The sequence below is a fragment of the Pogona vitticeps genome, chromosome 1 (assembly GCF_051106095.1).
Source record: "Pogona vitticeps strain Pit_001003342236 chromosome 1, PviZW2.1, whole genome shotgun sequence".
Taxonomy (NCBI): domain Eukaryota; kingdom Metazoa; phylum Chordata; class Lepidosauria; order Squamata; family Agamidae; genus Pogona; species Pogona vitticeps.
In genome coordinates, this window is record NC_135783.1 from 57,488,784 (window position 1) to 57,511,635 (window position 22,852).

A 22,852-nucleotide genomic window follows, 5' to 3' on the forward strand; every position below is an offset into this window, starting at 1 on the left:
TTGAAGCTGCCAGGTATGCTGGTCAGCAAGGTGAAGTACTTGCATATCTGGAGAGCACAAAAGAACAGACCTTCAAAGGAAAGGGTGTTAGTCCTTCTTTCTTCTTGTTTTCTGATAGCTAGCCAAGACTACAAGCACCTTTTTAGCTGGCTAGCATAAACAGATTTCTTAGGCCCTTCCAATGGTGGATAAAAAACAAAACTGAACATCCCCTCTTCTTGAAGCTTAAGTGAGCTCTGCTCATGGGGACCATGACTCTTGACAGGATTATCTTTTCCTATGTATGATACAGAGGGGCAACACTGAATTTTTAAAAAGAAAGCACCGGGATTGGAATTTGCTTACAAATTCTATCTTCCAGTTTGAAAACCTTTCACTGTATAGAAATTAAATTGTAATTAATAAAAAAGGAAAACAGAATGTTCAATTCCTCAGAGCTGATCAGAGTGCTGCATCATCTCAGAATGAACCCAGAAGTAGAGGAAATCATCTCTAATCTTTTTTACTTCCATATCAAAGCAATTCACCATTAGCAATCAAAACATACAAACCCAATGCCCACAATATATACTGCCGAAGACTATCAAAATTTCCCCCCTAATACTGTATTTTGATCTAGAATCAACACTCAGGTTCCTGCAAAGTAAAGTGTTAGTAAAGAAAGAGAGGCTTTACCCTAATCCACGAATCATAAGTTTCTCTTCTTCCTTCCCCATTCTGACACTGAGAAGAGAACGGATCTGGCCAAGCGATGCAAGTAAGTTGATTGTATCTTCCACAGATATACCATTTATAGTATATGTCTTTGGCAAGGCACGAACCAAGCCACCAACTCCATCATACTGGCGATGCAGCAAAACAAACATGGCCCTCACCAACTCTGGATCTTCTATGACTGACTCCTGAGCCCATCGTACCATAGTCTCTGATATCAGCTGCTGGAGAGTTGCTACATGTAGAAATTATTAAGACAAGCATATGGAAAAACCATCTTTCATCTTTAGTAAAACTTTAACATACTGTGCCATTTTAAATTAAGACAAAATATTTGACTGAATTTGCTTTCTGAAGCAAGTTACTAAATAGTACATTGTCAGGTTAGGGGAGGAAATAGTATAATAGAAAAAGAACTCCAGGGAATTATTGCCAGATTTCATGAGGGAATAATCTTGAATAGACTGCAAAACTGCAAAAGTATTTAATTCAAGTGAGATTGAATGAAAATGTAGGAAAGGTTGTACTTGATCAGACCAAAAGCCTATTTAACCCAAAAGCCTATTTGCTCCAAGAGTGGACAACCAGATGTTGAAGAAAAGCCCATAAGCAAGAAATGAGTGCAACTTTGTTCTGCTTGTACTTAAAGTGTTTTTAAAAGCTATGTAGATGAGCCAAAAGATGATTGCTTAAACTAAAATTTAAAACCATACACAATTAACTCAAAGCAGAACAAGGTAATTAGCAAAGCAATCATACATTTTATCTGTTTATCTGAACATCATTTTTCTCTCTAGAGTTATAGGATAAGATGTTCTGCGGGCCCCTCCATCAGTATTGTCCATGATCCACCCACAATCCACTCCATTTTGGCTGTTCTGCTGGCATATCTCCATGTTAAGAATAGGCATTTCAGTGGAGAGTCCCAGAGAGGCATTTGCCAGCATACTTTGTTCCAACAGCAGCCAACACGGTGCCATTGTGAGAGTCCTGGACTGAGACCTAGAAGATCCCTGATGCCACAAAATCATTGCAGTTCTTATGGTACCAAGTATACTTTATTATACCTACTTGGTTTAAGAGCGTTATCATCAGCTGTTTTCTCTGCTTGTCTCTTTTTCAAGTGTGTGACTCTTTCCACAAGATAAAGTAGACGACCTGTGATTGATAAATCACTGGTTCCATCCAGAATTCCATCTTCATCCAGCTGAATGCCTAGAAATAAAAATCCAAATATTTATTGGAGCATTTTTCAAAGGAAAATATCAAAGGACCTTTGACAATATGTGATGTTGGGCCCTTTCCTCTACCAGGTAGGTATGCCTGTTAGAAAGTAGAAGGTGGACATTAAAAAAAAACTATAGGTTTTTACAATAGGAACATTCAACATATTGCATCTTCCAACACACTGCATTTAGGGGAAAAGAAAATAGTGGCTGCAACTGAAGTTGCCAAGGGGCCAAGGGGTGCTAGAGGAATTAAATTAGGGTGCCCTCACAAGTATTGTGAGCAGCATTGTACACCTCGCTTCACAATGTTCAGTCCTCTTTCCTTTTCTATTAAAAATCTATAAATCAAACTGCAGTGGTTTTTCAGAGAGTAGCTCAAATGTGCAAAGCTCAGCTTGTACTTTATACCATTACTGCCCTGTCATTATAAGCAGTTACTTTTTTATAGTAACTTCCATAATTTCTTCAGGTTCTTTTGTCTATAGACAAAAAAAAATTCACTAATAATCATAGATTCATAAAATAGTGGAGCTGGAAGGGGCCTACGAGGCAATCAAGTCCAACCCCCATTTGTTGCCCTCCTTTGAACTTGTTCCAATTTGTCAGCATCCTTCTTGAAGTGTGGTGTTCAGAACAGGACACAATACTCAAGATGAGGCCTAACCAGTGCTGAATAGAGGGTAACTAGCATCTCGTGGGATTTGGAAACTATGCTTTTATTAATGCAGCCTATAATAGCATTTGCCTTTTTTGTAGCCACGTCACACTGTTGGCTTGTATTCAGTTTGTGATCTACAACAACTCCAAGATCCTTCTCACTTGTAGTATTGCTGAGCCAGGTATCCCCCATCTTGTAACTGTGCAATTCGTTTCTTTTTCCAAGGTGCAGGACTTTGCACTTATCCCTGTTGAATTTCATGCTGTTGTTTTCAGCTCCAGCCTATCTAGATCATTTTGAATTTTGTTTTTGTCTTTCAGCTTATTAGCTATTCCACCCAATTTTGTGTCATCTGCAAATCTGACATGCATTCCCTGCATTCCGTCATCCAAGTCCTTAATAAAAATGTTGAAGAGCACCGGACCCAGGACTAAGCCTTAGGATACTCCACTTGTTACCTCCTCCCAGTTAGAGAAGGAGCCATTATTCATCACCCTCTGAGTATGATTCTGTAGCCAATTCTGTATCCACCAGACACATCTATCCAGTCCACATCTAGTCTGCTAATCAGTATATCACAGGGCACTTTGTCAAATGCTTTGCTGAAGTCAAGATATACTATACTAAAACATTCCCTCTGTCTATCAGGAAGGTGGTTTTAGAATTTCTTTTTAAAGAAACTCTCACCCTTCTTGGACTCCTTTTCCTGTTAGTATCTCCTGCCATGGGACCCTACTAGTTCTGAAATTATTAAAATTAGCTTTGTAAAAATCCAGCATATTTGGTGGCTAAACTCTACTTTGGTTTCCTTTGAAATCAGGAATTCTAGCAAGAATTCTAGCCCAGAGTGCCCCTTACTGCCATTTCCTCTATTAAGTCATCTATATTGGTTAGAGTCAAGTCAAGGATAGCTATTCCTCTAGTTTCTTTCTCCACTTTTTGTAGGAGAAAATTATCAGCCACACAAGCCAGGAATTTATTTGAAGGATCATACTTTGTACTTACGCTCAACTAAATATGTATATAAATATAATATATGAGTTATATTATTTTATTGTAGTATTTGAGGTGAAAAAGCACGCAAACATTTACCACAATGTGCCATCAAATCTTCATGAAAATCCAACAGGTGATCCCTGATTTCTTCAGGACACGGGCAATCATTTTTATCATCCTTAAAATTCAGCAGCATATTTATCTTCAAAAGAAAAAAAACTGATAATGTTTTCATTTTAATCAACTTTTATGGGGCAATAAAAACATTATACTTACTGTGACACTGCTAGACAGCTGGCTAAAATCTTCCATCCTTTCTGGGGATGGAGAATACACAATATACTCTAGATTTGTTTTGATTGGCACAGAGCAGAGCTTGAAAAAGTTACTTCTTCTTCTTCTTAGAATTCCCAGAATCCCCAAGTCCCCAGAATCCTCTTCAGACAAAGCACAGAACAAGAGTGTGCAATACATTTTATGATGAACATGCAGTGTGACATCCCCACAACTAAGCTTGCTTCCCCCACCACCTCTAAAGTTAAACTAAAACTTGGGAATGCTTGTCACCCTCATCAACAATTCTGTCAAAACTTGAAGTTCACATTGGACAGACACAAGCAGGAACAGTTGGATACATGGAGATAAAGGACAAAACACCTTCTCCCTCTCCCAAAGCCAAAGTCAGCAACCTAGTTTATCATGGTAGTGCATTGTTATTGAAATATGAGATGGAGAACAGCTCCATTGAAAAATGTTCATTGCCTTATCCTAAAACTCTTGGCTCATTTTGTCATAATACAGCTAAACCCCTCCCCCCACCCTCCCCGGTAATGCACTCCTTTTTAAAAAATGAATAAATCTTTAAATTAGTTTAAATAAATAAAATTACCCAAAGGAGTCAGGGGAGAAGTTTAAATTATTATTTCTTTTAAAGGTGGGTTTGTTTTGCTTGAGAGAAGAAAAACTGTCCTCTGAAGATGCCGGCCACAGAGACTGGTGAAACGTCAGGAAGAACAACCTTCAGAACACGGCCAAAGAGCCCGAAAAAGCCACAACAAACACTAGATCCCGGCCGTGAAAGCCTTCGCAAATACAAATTAGTGTTTACTTATTTCACTTTATATTCTAGCTTCATGTATCCACTCTTCTCCTGTGTGTGTTTAGTCGTTTAGTCGTGTCCGACTCTTCGTGACCCCATGGACCAGAGCACGCCAGGCCCTCCTGTCTTCTACTGCCTCCCGGAGTTGTGTCAGGTTCATGTTGGTTGCTTCGCAGACACTGTCCAGCCATCTCATCCTCGGTCGTCCCCTTCTCCTCTTGCCATCACACCTTCCTAACATCAAGGTTTTTTCCAAGGACTCTTTTCTTCTCATGAGATGGCCAAAGTACTGGAGCCTCAGCTTCAGGATCTGTCCTTCCAGTGAGCACTCAGGGTTGATTTCCTTTAGAACTGATAGGTTTGTTCTCCTTGCAGTCCAGGGGATTCTCAAGAGCCTCCTCCAGCACCACAATTCAAAGGCATCAATTCTTCGGCGGTCTGCTTTCTTTATGGTCCAGCTCTCACTTCCATACATCACAACAGGAAAAACCATAGCTTTGACTATTCGGACTTTTGTTGGCAAGGTGATGTCTCTGCTTTTCAAGATGCTGTCAAGATTTGTCATCGCTTTCCTCCCAAGAAGAAGGCGTCTTTTAATTTCAGGGCTGCTGTCTCCATCTGCAGTGATCATGGAGCCCAGGAAGATAAAATTTGACACTGCCTCCATATCTTCCCCTTCTATTTCCCAGGAGGTGATGGGACCAGTGGCCATGATCTTAGTTTTTTTGATGTTGAGTTTCAGACCGTTTTTTGCACTCTCCTCTTTCACTCTCATTACAAGGTTCTTTGATTCCTCCTCACTTTCTGCCATCAGAGTGGTATCATCTGCATATCGGAGGTTGTTGATATTTCTTCCGGCAATCTTAATTCCGGCTTGGGTTTCTTCCAGTCCAGCCTTCCGCATGATGTATTCTGCATATAAGTTAAATAAGCTGGGGGACAATATACAGCCTTGCCGTACTCCTTTCCCAATTTTGAACCACTCAGTTGTTCCATGACCAGTTCTAACTGTTGCTTCCTGTCCCACATATAGGTTTCTCAGGAGATGGATAAGGTGGTCAGGCACTCCCATTTCTTTAAGAACTTGCCATAGTTTGCTGTGGTCCACACAGTCAAAGGCTTTCGCATAGTCAATGAAGCAGAAGTAGATATTTTTCTGGAACTCTCTGGCTTTCTCCATAATCCAGCGCAAGTTAGCAATTTGGTCTCGAGTTCCTCTGCCTCTTCGGAATCCAGCTTGTACTTCTGGGAGTTCTCGGTCCACATACTGCTGAAGCCTACCTTGCAGGATTTTGAGCATAACCTTGCTAGCGTGTGAAATGAGTGCAATTGTACGGTAGTTGGAGCATTCTTTGGCACTGCCTTTCTTTGGGATTGGGATGTAGACTGATCTTTTCCAATCCTCTGGCCACTGTTGAGTTTTCCAAACTTGCTGGCATATTGAATGTAGCACGTTAACAGCATCATCTTTCAAGATTTTAAATAGTTCAACTGGAATGCCATCACCTCCACTGGCCTTGTTGTTAGCCAGGCTTTCTAAGGCCCACTTGACTTCGCTCTCCAGGATGTCTGGCTCAAGGTCAGCAACTACATTGTCTGGGTTGTACGGGATATCCAAATCTTTCTGATATAATTCCTCTGTGTATTCTTGCCACCTCTTCTTGACGTCTTCTGCTTCTGTTAGGTCCCTCCCATTTTTGTCTTTTATCATGTTCATCTTTGCGTAAAATGTTCCTCTAATATCTCCAATTTTCCTGAACAGATCTCTGGTCTTTCCTTTTCTGTTATCTTCCTCTATTTCTTTGCATTGTTCATTTAAGAAGGCCCTCTTGTCTCTCCTTGCTATTCTTTGGAAGTCTGCATTCAATTTTCTGTAACTTTCTCTATCTCCCTTGCATTTTGCTTCCCTTCTCCTCTCTGCTATTTCTAAGGCCTCGTTGGACAGCCACTTTGCTTTCTTGCATTTCCTTTTCTTTGGGATGGTTTTCGTTGCTGCCTCCTGGACAATGTTACGAGCCTCTATCCAAAGTTCTTCAGGCACTCTCTCCACCAAATCTAGTTCCTTAAATCTGTTCTTTACTTCCACTGTGTATTCATAAGGGATTTGGTTTAGATTATACCTGAGTGGCCCAGTGGTTTTTCCTACTCTCTTCAGTCTAAGCTTGAATTTTGCTATGAGAAGCTGATGATCAGAACCGCAGTCAGCTCCAGGTCTTGTTTTTGCTGACTGTATAGAGCTTCTCCATCTTTGGCTGCAGAGAATATAATCAATCTGATTTCGATATTGCCCATCTGGTGATTTCCATGTATAGAGTCGCCTCTTGTGTTGTTGGAAAAGAGTGTTTGTGATGACCAGCTTATTCTCTTGACAAAACTCTATTAGCCTTTGTCCTGCTTCGTTCTGAACTCCAAGGCCAAACTTCCCTGTTGTTCCTTTTATCTCTTGGCTCCCTACTTTAGCATTCCAGTCCCCTAGAATGAGAAGAACATCTTTCTTTGGTGTCAGTTCTAGAAGGTGTTGTAAATCTTCATAGAATTGTTCAATTTCAGTCTCCTCAGCAATGCTGGTTGGTGCATAAACTTGGATTATTGTGATGTTGAATGGTCTGCCTTGGATTCGTATTGACATCATTCTATCATTTTTGAGATTGTATCCCATTACAGCTTTTCCCACTCTTTTGTTGACTATGAGGGCTACTCCATTCCTTCTACGGGATTCTTGCCCACAGTAGTAGATATGATAATCATCTGAGTTGAATTCGCCCATTCCTGTCCATTTTAGTTCACTGATGCCCAGGATGTCGATGTTTATTCTTGCCATCTCCTGTTTGACCACCTCCAGCTTCCCAAGGTTCATAGATCTTACATTCCAGGTTCCTATGCAGTATTTTTCCTTACAGCATTGGACTTTCCTTTCACTTCCAGGCACGTCCACAGCTGAGCGTCCTTTCGGCTTTGGCCCAACCACTTCATTAGCTCTGGAACTACTTGTACTTGTCCTCCACTCTTCCTCAGTAGCATGTTGGACGCCTTCCGACCTGAGGGTCCCATCTGCCAGCGTCATATCTTTTAGCCTTTTGTTTCTGATCATGGGGCGTTCTTGGCAAAGATACTGGAGTGGCTTGCCATTTCCTACTCCAGGTGGATTGCGTTTATCCTGTGACTCTTCTCCTTAAACTCCCCAATTCAAGATCTGAGTATGGCTTCCCATCCTCATGGGCCTTCGCAATTGACTGCTACTACAGCACAGAAAAATTAAAACTGTAGTCCAGTGGTTCCCAACGTTGGGTAACCCAGGTATGCTTGGACTGCAATTTCCAGAAGCCTTCACTCCAAAAGTGCCTGGCTTATCCAAGGTTGAGAACCAATGCTCTAATCCAAAGTGCAACCAGAAATTAAGAATTCCATAAATCAAGGTTTTGTAGATTTTACTGTAAATTGATTGCTGGGTTACTATACCTCCAAAAACTAAAGCACTGCAATAAACTAAAAGTAGCAAATAAGTTATATTATTGATAAAGCTGAATGATAAAAAGCAAAGCAAGGGGGACTTAGTCTATGCCATTAAATTCTGAAGAGCCGCATAACAAAAAATGCTCACAGAATCCTTTATTTTTACAGCATTCTGTAAAAATATACTTGATATAACTTATCTGCAACAAATGCAAAGGAATCCATTTTCAACAGCTACATGTAGTCCTACAAGCTAGTAAGAAGACCATAATCCTTTACTGTACAAACCCAGGGTTTTTGCTTCTTTCTTAAAACTTTGTTTGTTGACATTCTTGTTGATATAGGATTGACCATTTCAATTATTTTAGCACTGTAAATACACAATACCCATTACAGTATGACCACTGCTCAAAGCTTAAACTCTGAATATAAAACTGTTATCTGAATTAAGCAATACCTGTTCCTGTGGTGGAGACCGAAACTCTTTTGTTTTCTTGGCCGTAAGTGCTGCAGACATATTTAATGCTTGCATGACTTCATTGTAACGGAAACGCTGGTTGTCTTGAAGTTTTGCTACAAAGTCATCTGAAAACGCTACAATGGCTTCTATCCTGTGACGTATCTGACAGTCACAAAGGTACTGGAGTAGATGGCACATCTGAAAAAGGAATTATGAAAGAAAAGTGTTTAAAAGGCAGAAAATCCATCCTAGGGATTTTATTTTTTATGGTTCTTAGATATATAAACTAAAAAAAATCTTTTCTTTTGATTGGCAAAATATATGAGTAGGCATATCAATTTTTTTATTCATGCTTTTTTCTTTTGTTTCCAAACTAACACTGATGTGTGTGTTTTCTCAGAAAATCCAAACTCACTCTTTTTTCCTGTCCTTTTCCTAACCGTTTCTTTCGAACTTCAATTGCTTCCTGCACTGAACACTGGAACATTTTATTCTATGCCATTCTCTTCTCTCATCTCAAACCTTTAATTCATTTTGGATTTACATTGTTCGCATGATTTTCTTCCCCTCATTGCTGTGATCCTATTTCTTTTCTTTATAAAGAGATTTCTTCCTTTGTTTGGGTTTCATTTATCATTATGTCCCATTCTTATTCTGTCTGTTTATACTGCAGATGTTCTTTTTTTATTTATCTTTTTTTTTCTTTGCCTGGAATGTTCTTCTTTAAAGTGTTTGCCTCAAATATTATTTTTGTTTCTTTTGAATTTTTCTCTCTCCCTCACGCTTAGCAATTAACTACACTTTTTACATGGGAAAAAGTAATCCACATTCAGTTGCAAATATGATCATAAATCTTTATGAATGAAGCTGTTTAAGTCATAGTAAAGTAATATAGAAAAACATATCTCTGATAAAATCCAGTTCTTTAAAAAATTGTTATGCAAGTGATAAGGTCTATGAAGATGTTGCAATGTATGGCAATTTTCTAAATAAGCAAAGGATTTCAGTCAATGTTTTAGTTATTCAAATAAATACACAATATCAGAAAATATTTTATTGTGTTACATTTAGGTAAAGGTAAAGGTTCCCCTTGGCAATTAAGTCCAGTAGTGTCCAACTCTAGTGGCCAGTGCTCATCCCCATTTGTAAGCCAAAGAGCCAGCGTTTGTCCATAGACACTTTCTATAGTCACGTGGCTGGCTTGACTACAAATGCTGTTACCTTTCCACCTGTTCATCTACTTTGCATGCTTTCGAACTGCTAGGCTGGCAGGAGCTGGGACGAGCAATGAGAGCTCACCTCGTTGTGTGGATTCAAACTACTGTCCTTTTGATCAACAGCCAGGTGGCTCAGTGGTTTAACCCACAGCACCATCCATGTCCCCCTTGTGTTATATTTAGAAGTAGAGATGGGTATGAATCGCCATTTTGGTGATTTGCCCTGCTTCATGATCCATCAAAGTTGACAAATCACAAAGCACCAAACTCCCCCCCATGAACAGATGAAGCATGAATTTATTCATTGATTCATGGGGGATTAGACATCCCGAACCTGACCCTCCCTGCTCACCACTGCCACCCCCACCGCAATCACCACCGCTGCACTGCCACCGCTGCGGCCTCTGCAGCCATGGCCTGCAGCAAGGGACACTGGCTACCCTTTGCAAAGATGGTGGCTGCAGCTTCATTTAGGGTAGGAAAGCTGCAGCCTCCATCTTTGCAAAAGGCAGCCTGGATTCTCTTAAGGGAGGCTAAGAGAATCCAGGCTGCCCTTTGCAAAGATGGCAGCTGCAGCTTCCTTATTCTAATTGAAGCCACAGCCACCATCTTTGCAAAGGGCAGCCAGTGTCCCTTACTGCAGGCCTTGGCTGTGGAGTCCACCTCAGGGGACAGTGCTGGATCATGGTGGTGCTGGATGGTGGCAGCAGCTAAGGTAGGGAGAGGAAGGGTGCGGGGGATAGGCTGTGGGGGTGAGTGGCTGCCTATCGGCCTGCTGATCGGTGGGCCCATAGGCAGAATGGGAGAGCCACAGGAAGAGAGGGAAGGCTATGGGGGACGAATAAAAATGGGAAAATATTCATCCCTTCATATTTGTCAGGTTCTCTGGAACTGATGAATATGAAGGGATGAATATTTAATGAATCAGCAATTTCTCACAAATACTGTGATCTGTTTTTTTATTTGTTCCCATTTAGGAGACGTTCAAGTTGTAGCAGATATGTTGCACCATATTTAATGCTGTCATGTTTTATTAGATTTGTGGAGCAAAAAATACTTTCAAAGGTGTAAAAAGTCACATGAACATCTCTTTCCTTCTCTCCCCACACCGCCATTTCTGTTACAACCTTCATGCAGAGCTGCTTTAATACTATTTTTGGGCTTGTTTTGCTTCACAGTAGCATCCATGTCAGGCAGACATGACACAACAAACATGGGCATGGTGTAGTCAATCAGATTTCACTGGTGGCAAAAACTCACTGCATTGTTCTGAAACAGGATGGAGGAAGGAATTGTTCTTACTGCCTAAACAATAAGGTTAGACACCCTGTTCCTGGCAATTTCATTTCTTGTCTATGTTCTGGAAAACTTTTTGCTTTTACAGCTATGGTAGTCACTAGCAGACTAGTTGCATTATAATGCATGTGGGAAATTACACTCAGATGTCCATCTGCATTCTGCCAGAGTTTATCAGCTATATGTAACTGGGAGCAAATGTCTTGGCAACCTTAGTTCCTTTCTTCTTCCCTTTAAAACCTGCTCTCCTGTAAACAATGACAGTTCCTCTTGTAACCTTATTTCCAAAGACCAGCCTAGGCTTTGAGCCTGTCAGGGAAGGATATTTTCTCAGACACAACCTTCTTTGGCAAGCCTAGTAAGGACATGAGAAGGGTTTTTGTTTGTTTGTTTATGTGGTTTTTTTGTTTTTGTTTTTGTGGCTCTTCCAAGTGGCTCCTGCTCTGTTGACTTTCTACAAGCAGGAAAACACATTTTTATTCAGGTATTTGGTTGCTGTAGAAGGGATTTTTAACAGGGTGGACGTGGTTTTCTTTTCTTTTTTATTCTTCAAAACTGTGTTTTAATGTTTCTATATTTTTAAACTCATCTCATATTCTAATTGCTTTTGTTCCATATAAAGGCAAACTGCCATGGTAGGAGTGACAGCAAAACAACATACCAAACGGCAACAAGTCCCACTCTAAAACGCAATGGTCCATGATCAATAGATAGCTTTCAATCCACAGGAAGAATGGATTGGCCAGGCATTTTAAACTATCATTCAAAGTACTAAGAAAAGAATCATACAATGAAAAAGAGCCATAAAGACATGGCTATCACTCATGTACCATTCCATGATTACCTGTAATTTCACAGGCTCAGGAAGTTTCATTTGAAGAAGTCCTTCTTCTGGAACCTTCTGGATTTCATCACTTTCTTCCTCCAAATGTATTCTCTCTGTAACTAATTCTTTCACTGGAACACGAGTCTCATTTTCATGGCCTGCATCCTCCTTAAAAACACTAGGTTCAATCAGCTGCAAGATATGCTTCAAGTCTCCATTATGGAAGATTCCCATTATAAGCAAAGTATAAAAAAGCTTGATCAAAGGAACAAATAAAAACTCTGTTGTACCACCTACTGGGTCTCTGACATGAAGACTGCCCTCCTGGACTGCCTCTGTTAGCATCGCTATAGTTTTAGCCTTCAAAATTTCCAGAGGAAATTCTGGACTATATTGGTAGCATTCATTGTTGATTCTTACAAAACTGGGAGAAGAAAACTGCATTCTGGGCCGCAGGGAAGTGCTTAGTCCAATGCCAGGTAGACCATGTTTTTTGTTTTCATCAGGAAACAAAGTAATGCTTTTAGTTTCTTCTGTCATTGGAACAATAAACTCATTGTTCATCATTAATCTTGCAGTAGCATAGGTATTAAGGTGAATGTCAATGAGGAGGTCATAATAGCCTGCTCGTAACAATCCTGGCATGTATTTGTTCTCAATTGCATACAGAAGCTGAGATTCATCAACATGGCTACACATTGCATGTGCAACCCGATTGTTCCCAAGGGCACAGACAGCTGAATACAATCTGAGAGTATGGTAATGAAATTTCAAGAGTTCTTCTTGTTCTGACAGCTCTAAAATATCTATGGACCTGTAGGAGGGAAGAAAAGAGAAGTGAAAAGTTAAACTAGTTCTACTATTCAGGAAAAATGAACTATTCTTGCCACTGTTGTTATGTGCTGTCAAGTTGCCTTCTTACTATGACTACAGTGGTGCCCCACTTGACGATGACCCCGCTTGATGATGAAATCGCCTTACGGTGACTTTTTTGCAATCGCTATAGCAATCGCAAAATGATGTTTCTATGGGTCTTTTTCGCTTAATGTCGATTCAGTCCCTGCTTCGGGAACCGTTTTTTTTTGCAAAACGACATTAGAAACAGCTGATCAGCGGTTCGGAAAATGGATCCCTGCTGCAGTGTGCAGTACTTCTCATCATATTTCAAGCTACTCTATTTCACTAACCATTCCCATCAAACACGACAATCTGTATATCCACTGAATATGGTCATTTTCTAAAGGGGTATTCTAGGGTCCTACAGTGGTTTTTACTATTATATTTTTTTACTTTTTTAAAGTGTGGGGTTCCCCTATACTTCTTCAAGTGTTTAACTAGAATAACTAGTATGAAGTAGGCATGTAGAGGTTTTCTGATAGCATATGTGACAGTGTCAGAACATTAGTTTGCTATGAGCCAGAATGTAGAGAGCATCAGGAGGTTTGTCCAAGTGTCCAGATAAGATTTCTGATCATTCTCATTTGGACAACAAACATATGAAAAAGAACCCTTGGAAATGTCTTTGAGCAGTGGCAGAGCAAGCTCTTTTCAGAAGGAGAGCAGTCAGAAGCCCCACAATTCTCTATACTCTCTAAACTGTGGTTAATGGCTGTTCAATATTTATTCTCATGCACCTTTTGTATTGAACAAAATTAGTACTCATCAGTGCACAACAATGCCATGAGAAGGTTTATAACTCACAATAGCGCATGTGTTCTGAACACAAGAAGGTCTTGGCACCTCCAGGTAAAATGGCTGTCAGAAACCCTGAAGAGCCACTGTTAGCCCATGTAGACAATACCAAGTTTGAGAAACTAAAGGTCTTCCTCAAGATAAGGCAGTTTCCTATGTTCCCCTTCCATCAAGCAAAAAAGCCCTCAACTAGAAAAGCTTACCTGTATAAATGGAAAAAATGTCAATCTTTTACTACAGCTCTTTTCCTTCCTGCCATCAACTTGTCTCTCTCCATGGTTCTCCAATATTTGCTCCATCTCAAATCTTCTGGTCTTTCTCTCTCATCTATTAGAGTCTATCTCTCGACAATCATCTCGTACCAACCACCAACCTATCCAGCGGCAAAAAACTCACCGTTCTGCGAAAATCCTCCATACGGCCGCCATTTTCGCTGCCTGGTAAGCGAGGAAAGGGTGCGACAACACTGCAGGCAGCCATTTTCTTTACCCGGTGGCCATTTTGGAACTGCTGATCAGCTGTTTAAAAAACATCGTTATGCGATAATCGGTAAGCGAAACGCTTACCGATCATCGCAAAGCGATGTTTTCCCATCTAAAACATTGCAATGCGATCGCTTTTGCGATTGCAAAAAACACATCGCTATGCGGATTCGTCGTTAAATGAATTGCTCGTTATGCGGGGCACCACTGTATTACAATATTTCAGAAGTTTTGGTTTAAAACTTTCCAAATATATTAGTTTAAACAACTATCACATTAAACAGTAAGAACAATATTAAAAATGCAAGTCGAACACAGAATAATATTCTCCCATTAAAAAACTCCTTGGTCAACCAGCCATTTAAAGAAAAGAGAAAATAAATAGAATAATAAAAAACACTAAACCTTCCCAGAAATATTATGTCACAGATGTGCATCAAATATACAATAGTATTTCACTCTCATCTGTAAAAGGAGAGAAGTGAGTACTGTACCTGTTTTCCTCTGGGATGTGAAGGGACATAAACTGCAAAGGCTCCAGGCACTGGATTGACCAGCCTTGACGCTCACTGATCCGTGATATATCAACTTTTAGGAAGTGATTTGGCACTCTGCTCCAAAGCACATGTGTCAAAAACTGAACATGGAGACGGGGAGGACACTGGGGAATGGGGTTTTTGTGCTCACTTTTGAATAAGCCAGCTGACAATGGCATCACATTCTGAAGAGAGAGAGCAAAGCAGAGCTGACAGATTAAAGAATTCAGTACTTGAAACAAACATGCCAAAAACATTTACACTACATAGCTGCAATTTGGAGAACTGTGTTGGCTGCGTTAACATGTAGAGCCAACATTCTTTTACAAATTGTAGTTCACATCCCATTATCTTTCTCTTGCAACTGTATAATCTTACTTAGTCAAAATGAAAGGAAGGAAAGGATTAACAGTTTTAAGGTTTGAAAAAGACAGCCTCTATGAATAGAAATCCTGGCATGTTTCTAAAAGGACTCAATGTGTTGGGCTTTATTTCTAGCAATGAGCTTTCCACTGGAGAATAAACAGCAGGCTCCAGAGCGGAGACAACGGAAACAGGAAAATGGGCCAGAATGAAATAATTACCCTATATAACCCACCCCCCATAAGAGCTTTGTACAAAATGTCATCCATTCTCATCTGACACAGATGAGATTGTATTAGATTAGACTAAGCATACACTAATTCTATCATGAAATGGACATTCCATGTCAAGTTGAGTGCTAAGACTTGGCAGCTTACTCACCTGTAATTGTAGTTCTTCAAGTGGACCTCTGTGATTCACACTGTGGGTAATCTGCACCTGTACGGAGCCTCTTCAGAATATTCTAGAGCTTCTGTGGTAGCAAAAAACACATTAGAATAGACCCCTCCCCCTCAGTATAAGTACCTTGGCACGAGAACTCTCCCTTCAGTTGTGTCAACCACCACAAGGAGAAAAATATTGCAATGAGTGACAGAGGGGAGGTCAGGTGCGATGTGTGAATCACAGATGTCCACTGAAAGAAGTACAATTACAGGTGAGTAACCTGCCGTTCTTCTTCGTGGCCTCTGTGAATCACAATGTGGGTGACTAGAGAGCTGTCTTACCCAGAGGCAGGGTGTCACACCAAGGCAGAAGCCAAAACAGCAATTCCAAATGCCGCATCAGACTTCTGTCAAACATCTAGTCTATAATGTTGGACGAAGGTAGATTGTTTTGCCCACATAGCCAAGGCACAGATGTCAGGGAGAGACACACCACATAGGAATGCTGTAGAGGTCATCAGCGCCCTGGTGGAATGACGGCAAATAGCTTGAGAGACTGGCTGTCAAGCAAGGTGGTATGCAGGCCAAATAGTAGAGGCAACCCAGCAGGAGACTGTCTGGGAGGTGACTTGTTGGTCCTTGTTAGGAAGTTGATGACTGATAAAGAGGCGAGCTGAACATCAAAAGGGTTGCGTTTGTGACAAATAAAAGGATAGGGTCCTCCTGATGTCCAGAGTATGAAGAAGTCATTCATGGGTTGTGGATGGTGATGGAAAGAAAGATGGGAGGACCAGTGGTTGAGAGAGATGAAACTGAGACAATACTTTAGGGAGGGAGGAGACATTGAGGAACAGATTAACTTTATCAGGATAGAATTGTATATAAGGATAATCATGGCATAGGGCCACAACGCCGCTTGCTCGGCGAGCTGAAGTAATTGCAACAATAAAGGCCGTTTTGAAGGAAAGTAGATGGAGAGCTGCTGAGGCTAGCGGTTCAAACGAAGGTTTAGTGAGTTGTTGCAAGACTAAGGTCAAGGACCATTGTCGAGAGGGCAGGTGAATGTCTGGGTAAGCATGTGACAATCCCTTAAGAAAGCGCTTGAACGTGGGATGTCTGAAAATCGAGCCGCTGGAGAGGTTGGTGGTTGGTACGAGATGATTGCTGAGAGATAGACTCTAATAGATGAGAGAGAAAGACCAGAAGATTTGAGATGGAGCAAATATTGGAGAAATGTGGAGAGAGACAGGTTGATGGCAGGAAGGAAAAGAGCTGTAGTAAAAGATTGACATTTTTTCCATTTATACAGGCAAGCTTTTCTAGTTGAGGGCTTCTTTGCTTGATGGAAGGGGAATCCTCTATGCTGCCAGGTGCAGAGCAGGTAAGTCGGGATGAAGGATCGGGAGTTGTTTTGCATGAGGAGGTCTGGTAGGCAGGGGAGGGGATAGACGTTGGACGACAGGTGGTGTAGCACTGAGAACCAGTGAAGACTCTGGGAGCTGTTGCCAGTCCAAAAGGAAGTCTTTTGAATTGGTAGGCTTGGGGCCTGAGTTGGAATCGAAGAAACTGTCTGTGGGAGGGGTGGATGGAGATGTGGAAGTATGTGTCTCATAGATCTGTGACTGTGAACCAGTCATTTTTTCTGAGAAGGGATAGAATTTAGTGGTGATGACATATTGATTGAGTTCTCTGAGGTCTAAAATAGGTTGTAAACCTCCATCTTTTTTGGAGACTGTGAAATAACGAGAGACAAAAACTTGTTGTTTTGTTGTATAGGTTCTATTGCATCCTTGATGAGTAATTTTTTTTATCTCTTCTTGTAAAGTTTGGGACAGCGGAGTGACAATGTGGTACAATGGAGGGATTTGATGGAAATCCACTTTGGACAATGGAAAGAACCCACGTGTCAGTGGTGATGGACTGCCAGGTTGATGAGTGTTTACAGAGGAAAGGGGGTTGACTTGCGATCTCGGTCAAGAAAACATCAAACATGATGTTTGGGTTTGTGGTCGTTGTGCCTTTGGATAGGTTGCTGGTGAAGCTTTTGTTTGTATTGTTGTTGTTTAAAGTATGGTGTGTAGAGGTTCTGATGTTGGGATTCATGTTGGAACCTCTGGTAGGAATTGTAAGGTCACCTCCATTGATTGCGTTGGGGGTGCTGTTGATAAGTGGGATAGATGCCCCTTCTTTTGGCAGTGGAGCATTTCTTCTGAATGTTTTCTAAGATGTCATCAGTTTCAGCATGAAAGAGACTGGTGCCATCAAATGGGAGGCCTTCAATACATGCTTGGGCATCTTCCGTGAGGCTGGTTCGTAGCCAGGAGAAACGTCTGAGCATGACAGAGGTAGCCATGGATTTAGCAATGGTGTCTACCATGTGTTTGGCAGATAACATTTGCTGTTTGGCGACACAGAGACCTTCCTATTAGAAGGTTTGTGCTAATACTCTTTTGTCTTCTGGTATCGAGTCAAGAAAAGTGGCCATGTTATCCCAAAGGAAGCGTTGATATGCCCCCATAACTCCTTGGTAGTTAGCTATCTTCATAGTAAAAGCCACCAGTGAATAAAACCACATGCCCATAGAGTCGATTCTTTGACTGTCTTTGTTAGGTGGGATAAGGGACTGTCGGTGTTGAGATCGCAATTGTGAGGCCTCAACAAATATCGAATTTGGGGCCGGCTGTTTCTGGAGAAAAAGTGCTCCAGGGTCATGTATCCAATAAAGATTATTGATTCTTTTTGAGACTGAGTGAGAGGAGGCTGGTTTAGTCCAAGATCGCTGAGAAGTGTTAAGAAGAGACGGTAGCATAGTTGTCCTTAGGAACAGGATCATAAAGGTGATCCGCCAGTTTGGTTGTGGGGCGATGGATATGAAGATCCAATGACTTCGCCATGCGGATCATGAGTTGAGCGTAAGTTTGGAAATCCTCTGCTGGGGACGGAGGATATACATTTGCAAGGTCGGAATCTGGTGATGTGAGAAGCACAGATGGAGTTTGCGGTCAAGAACAATGTTCTGAGACCTTAGGATCAAACCTGGAGTCAATAGAAAGTTGGTCGTCCTCGGTGTTGAGAGAATGTTGATCATAGTAATGTTGATGGTGGTCTGCACTGAACAGTGTGGCATGTCCATGGACATTTGTCGACGTCGAGAGTTGTCAACCGATATCAGTGTTCATGGATGGAAGAAAACCAGATGAGATCTCGGTGTCGAAGTCTGTGTCTTGATATTGACGGACTGTGTGTCTAAGTTGGTGCTGTTGTTGAGGGCTAGCAACCGAGAAACATCGAAGTGGGGAGTCCATGGACTGGGATGGATATCGAGGATCATCGATATCGGAACCAGTGTCTCTATGGTGTCAAAAAGGCAGCTGAGACCAATTTGGTGGATGCATAGATAGGTCTGTAGAGTAAATTGAGGCTGAGGATGTTGAGCAAGAGGAGTGATTTCCATCATTTTGAGCTGGAAAATATGTAGCCACAGGGGCTGCAAATGCTTCGCAGGTGGAAGCAAGTTTCTCAACTGCCCTGATTTTCACTGGTGGTTGATGAAAAGTCATATGATGGCTGCGTGCCTCTGAGTGACAAGGCCAACAAAGAAGGTTGTCAAGATGGAGGTTTTTGACACGATATTAATACCGGACCGGAGGAGGCAGCTGGTCAAGCATCCACAGCCAGCAGGTTAGAGAAGCACTGATCAGGGCAAATGTCTCCCCGATGAGCATGCAGTGTGCAGGATTGATCAACATGCACTTATGGGATTGCCTCATACGCTCGATGCACCTAATAGAATGTCGGTGGCCATGGGGGCTGGCCCAATGGCATAGAATATGTCACAGTGTCCGGCTGAGGCCCAGGATCCTCTCTCTCTAGGGAGGCATCAGTGGATGGATTAGGAGGAGAGATAGAATGCTGGGGACTATTAGGCGAGGAAGTAAGACAGTCTACTCACTCTTCCCATGTCGGTGACTGAGAAACCAGTTGATAAGATGGGCGTCCTTCATTATCAGAGGGTGAACCTACAGAAATTAAATCGCCGGGTTCAGAAACCTGCTGCGGAGGTACTGACAGGGTCTTTGATTTGGTTTGTTTAGATCCAGTTGCGGGGGACCAGGAACTGAATCGGGAGACTTTCGCTTTTCGGAAGGCTTCGATGTCAAAGTTTTCAATGTCAGCTGTTTAAATCTGTGCATCTTAGAAGTTATTGATGAAGTGGAAGGCGCATCAGAGTGAGATGGAGTAGTGGAGGAACAATGTTTCGATGATTCTGCAATGGCTTTTTCCATGGCTTTGGCTTGTGAAGTGGTTTTACATGTAGTTTGAGCCATAGGTTTTGCTGGTTGCAAAGACTGTTCCCAGAGGCGCAGTTTGAGTCGAAGTAGGTGAGAACAGAGGACTCATCATTTGAAATTTTCACAATGAGGGCAGCACAAGGAGGTTTGATGCACCTCACCTAAACAAAAAAAGCATTTTGCGTGACCATCCAATAGTGGGACCTTGTTATCACAAATCACGCAGTGCTTGAACAGGCCCAAAGGGGCAATGAACAATAAAGAGAAAAGAAAAATTGAAGTGAGGGGGGGTGCGATGGCTGGAAACCTAGGCACAGAGAAGATAAAAGTAAAAACAGTATATGTATCTTTGAATACTAATAAAGAGAAAAAGATTTTAAAGTTCAGGAGTAAAAAGGACTTATTTCACTTTGGAAGAAGGAGGAGCAACAAGCAGCGAGAACATGGGAAATTCCAGGGCTCTGGATTCCCCTGGGTTTACTACGAGTCAGAGGACCCCCCCCCCCAGAGGGAGAGTGGGACTTGTTAGCAAGTGGGGGCTTTGGAACTGCTGAATTTCAAATGGCAGTCTGTTTTTTGGAAGAGTTCCCTTCCTACACGCAATCTGTCTCGTGAAGTCGCCATCATGGTGAGTTAGCTGCTCGGCAAGGGGAGGTTTGGAAATTTATTATCTGACTGCAGAACAAAGATTAATGATCTGTTGATAAGCTACAGCAAGTAAAAGATCAAATCTGCTATTTGAAAGCTGTTGAGAAGGAGATCTCAAGCGGCATAAATTGGTTGATGCTTGTAACATCAGAGTTTTCTTTACTATGCCACAGCATGGAAACAAAACCAACTTGCTCTTTTTCTCTCTTAACCCTCCCTCCCAGAGAAACTGGCTTCTCATAAATTTATAAAGTCAGGACTAAAGAACTCTAAATAACTCTGCATAATTTAACCTAGTGGCTCTGTATCCGGTTACAAGGTGGTCAGCAAATCAAATAACATCCATGGTCTCCCCCCTTGTAAGACTTTAAGTATGGACTAGCTAATAAATCATGTGGGAAATTTGAGTAATTAAGCTGCTGACTGCTACGGCCATGGAAGGTGGGGGAGAATCACCACCACAACTTGCAATGGATTATTTACTGGGACTGCTTCAAGAATGTCAGAGTTACATAATTAATCATTTGGAAATGCAATTGGAGGAGACCAAAATTGACTTGAGAGTGACTTTTTCTGCTTTGCATGAAAAGATTGAGAGCAAGGAGAAATTATTTGACCAGATCCTCAATAAACAGTCTTCGAAACAGCCACTGTTGTCAGAGAGAGGCAAGTAATTTGTACGATCTGAAGAACCAGAGTCAGAGAGAAAGAAGAAAAAGACTCATTTTCTTCAAAAGATGACTAAAAAAAACAAAAGGTGGGCGGGGAAGGGAGAATGTATCTCAAGACTGTGCTGAAAAGAATGTAAAGAACGTAAAGGGGGAGGGATGGATAAAGCTCAGGGCAGGAATTTACAATCAGGAATCCCATACTATGTTGCTCCAAAACCCAAACATTGACTATATTGGGATCAAATTAGTTAATCGCATAGAAAATGTTTTAAAGAAATATTACAGATGGCATTTTAAAACTGGAAAATACTTTGCTTGTGAGGCATGTATATTGAGATATTAGATATGTATGACCATAATAGTGACAATGTTGATAAGATTAAGAGGCCAATCTTGGTTTGATGACACTGGAGCTGATAAATAAAAATCAGAAAGGGGGAAGTTACTTGCTGAATAAATAATAGAAGTCAATTGGTTTAAGATAGATATAATTAATATATAAAGCAACATGACTAATATACTATAAGCAAATTTGGCCAGACATGAAACCTAAGGTTAGACAAGCATAGGTGATTTATAAATTTTAGAAATGATGATAAATAATAATATTGGATGTTTTGTTTTAAGGCATGTATATGAAAATATCAAATATGTATGAACTACAAGAAGGATTATGCTGAAAAGATTAGATACAGTACATAGTTTACTGTATATAAGAATGGAGATCATCAAGGAATGAACAGGCCTGTGTGGATATTATGGTGGATAAGAAATTTTAAAGAGGAAATGAGGAATGTGTATGAAAAGAGACAGATGGATGGAAATGCAGATGAGAGAATTTAAAGCATTTATTACAAATTTAGGAGGTTAGATACTTAATTAGATGTATAAAATAGCGATGTGGAATATAAGACATAAGACATAAGACATAAGAAATTTATTTGTCATTGCGCTCACAAGTGGGTGCAACGAAATGAGGTGCTCTTCCCCAAGGTAGAACTGGACAACACTACAAAAAAAAGTTAAAATATACACAACTTTCACCATCCAAATATAGATACCCCGTTTTCTCTCAGCAATTAAAATCCACCAAAAACCTATGGCCCCACATTTAAACTCAATACTGCACTTGGGTAAAAACTGTTCTTGAATCTGCTTGTCCTTGCACATGGATATATTATTTCTGTAGTCAGAACTTACATAATAGATAAGCTGGTATGGGAAATACCTCCCCATCTATATGTTTGTCTTGTTAGTCTTGTATGTTTTGTTAGTTTTATGTGTTATTGTTTTGTAGGTATTTATGTTGTTGTTTGCTGTAGGTATGTATGTTATAAAAATAATAAAATGTTAAAAAAAGACTTGTTTCACTTTCAGACTCACAGAAGATAGACGTACAAGGCTTTTCAACGCGATGGTTGAAAGAAACTGAAGAGAGAGTCCTGGCGCCAAGGTACTTAAACCAAGGGGGATGGGTCTATTCTAATGTGTTTTTTTACCACCGCAGAAGCTCTAGAATAGTCCAAAGAGGCTCCATGCAGTTGCAGATCACCCACAGTGCGATTCACAGAGGCCACGAAGAACTAGCTGAAATCAACACTGTAAGACTCTTGCAGCACTTTATTGATATTTCCTAAGAAGTCACCATGTTAGTCTGTCTCAGCATGTTGGGAAAAGTAAACAGGAAAAAAACAGGGCCAAAGACTGTAACATGTTTAAGACTTATCTTTTTTTAAAAAAAAAAATAAGAATTATCTTTGTGTGAGCAGTTGTGCATCAAAATCCACTTCTTCAAATGCAGAGAGTATTTGTACATTAGTATTTCTGCATATATTTC

General features: G+C 40.9%; 1 protein-coding gene across 2 annotated transcripts in view; it reads right to left on the reverse strand.

The window, feature by feature from the left end:
- Positions 1–22,852, reverse strand: part of RYR2 (ryanodine receptor 2) — a 390,793-nt gene that overhangs the window by 136,016 nt on the left and 231,925 nt on the right. For both annotated transcript variants that reach the window (XM_078383124.1, XM_078383125.1), the window contains exons 37-42: positions 14,617–14,843; positions 11,967–12,762; positions 8,607–8,807; positions 3,694–3,799; positions 1,786–1,929; positions 676–949 (exon numbers count right to left, since the gene is read on the reverse strand). In XM_078383124.1, the coding sequence (XP_078239250.1) occupies positions 676–949; positions 1,786–1,929; positions 3,694–3,799; positions 8,607–8,807; positions 11,967–12,762; positions 14,617–14,843 (1,748 nt within the window). The remainder of the gene's footprint in view (positions 1–675; positions 950–1,785; positions 1,930–3,693; positions 3,800–8,606; positions 8,808–11,966; positions 12,763–14,616; positions 14,844–22,852) is intronic.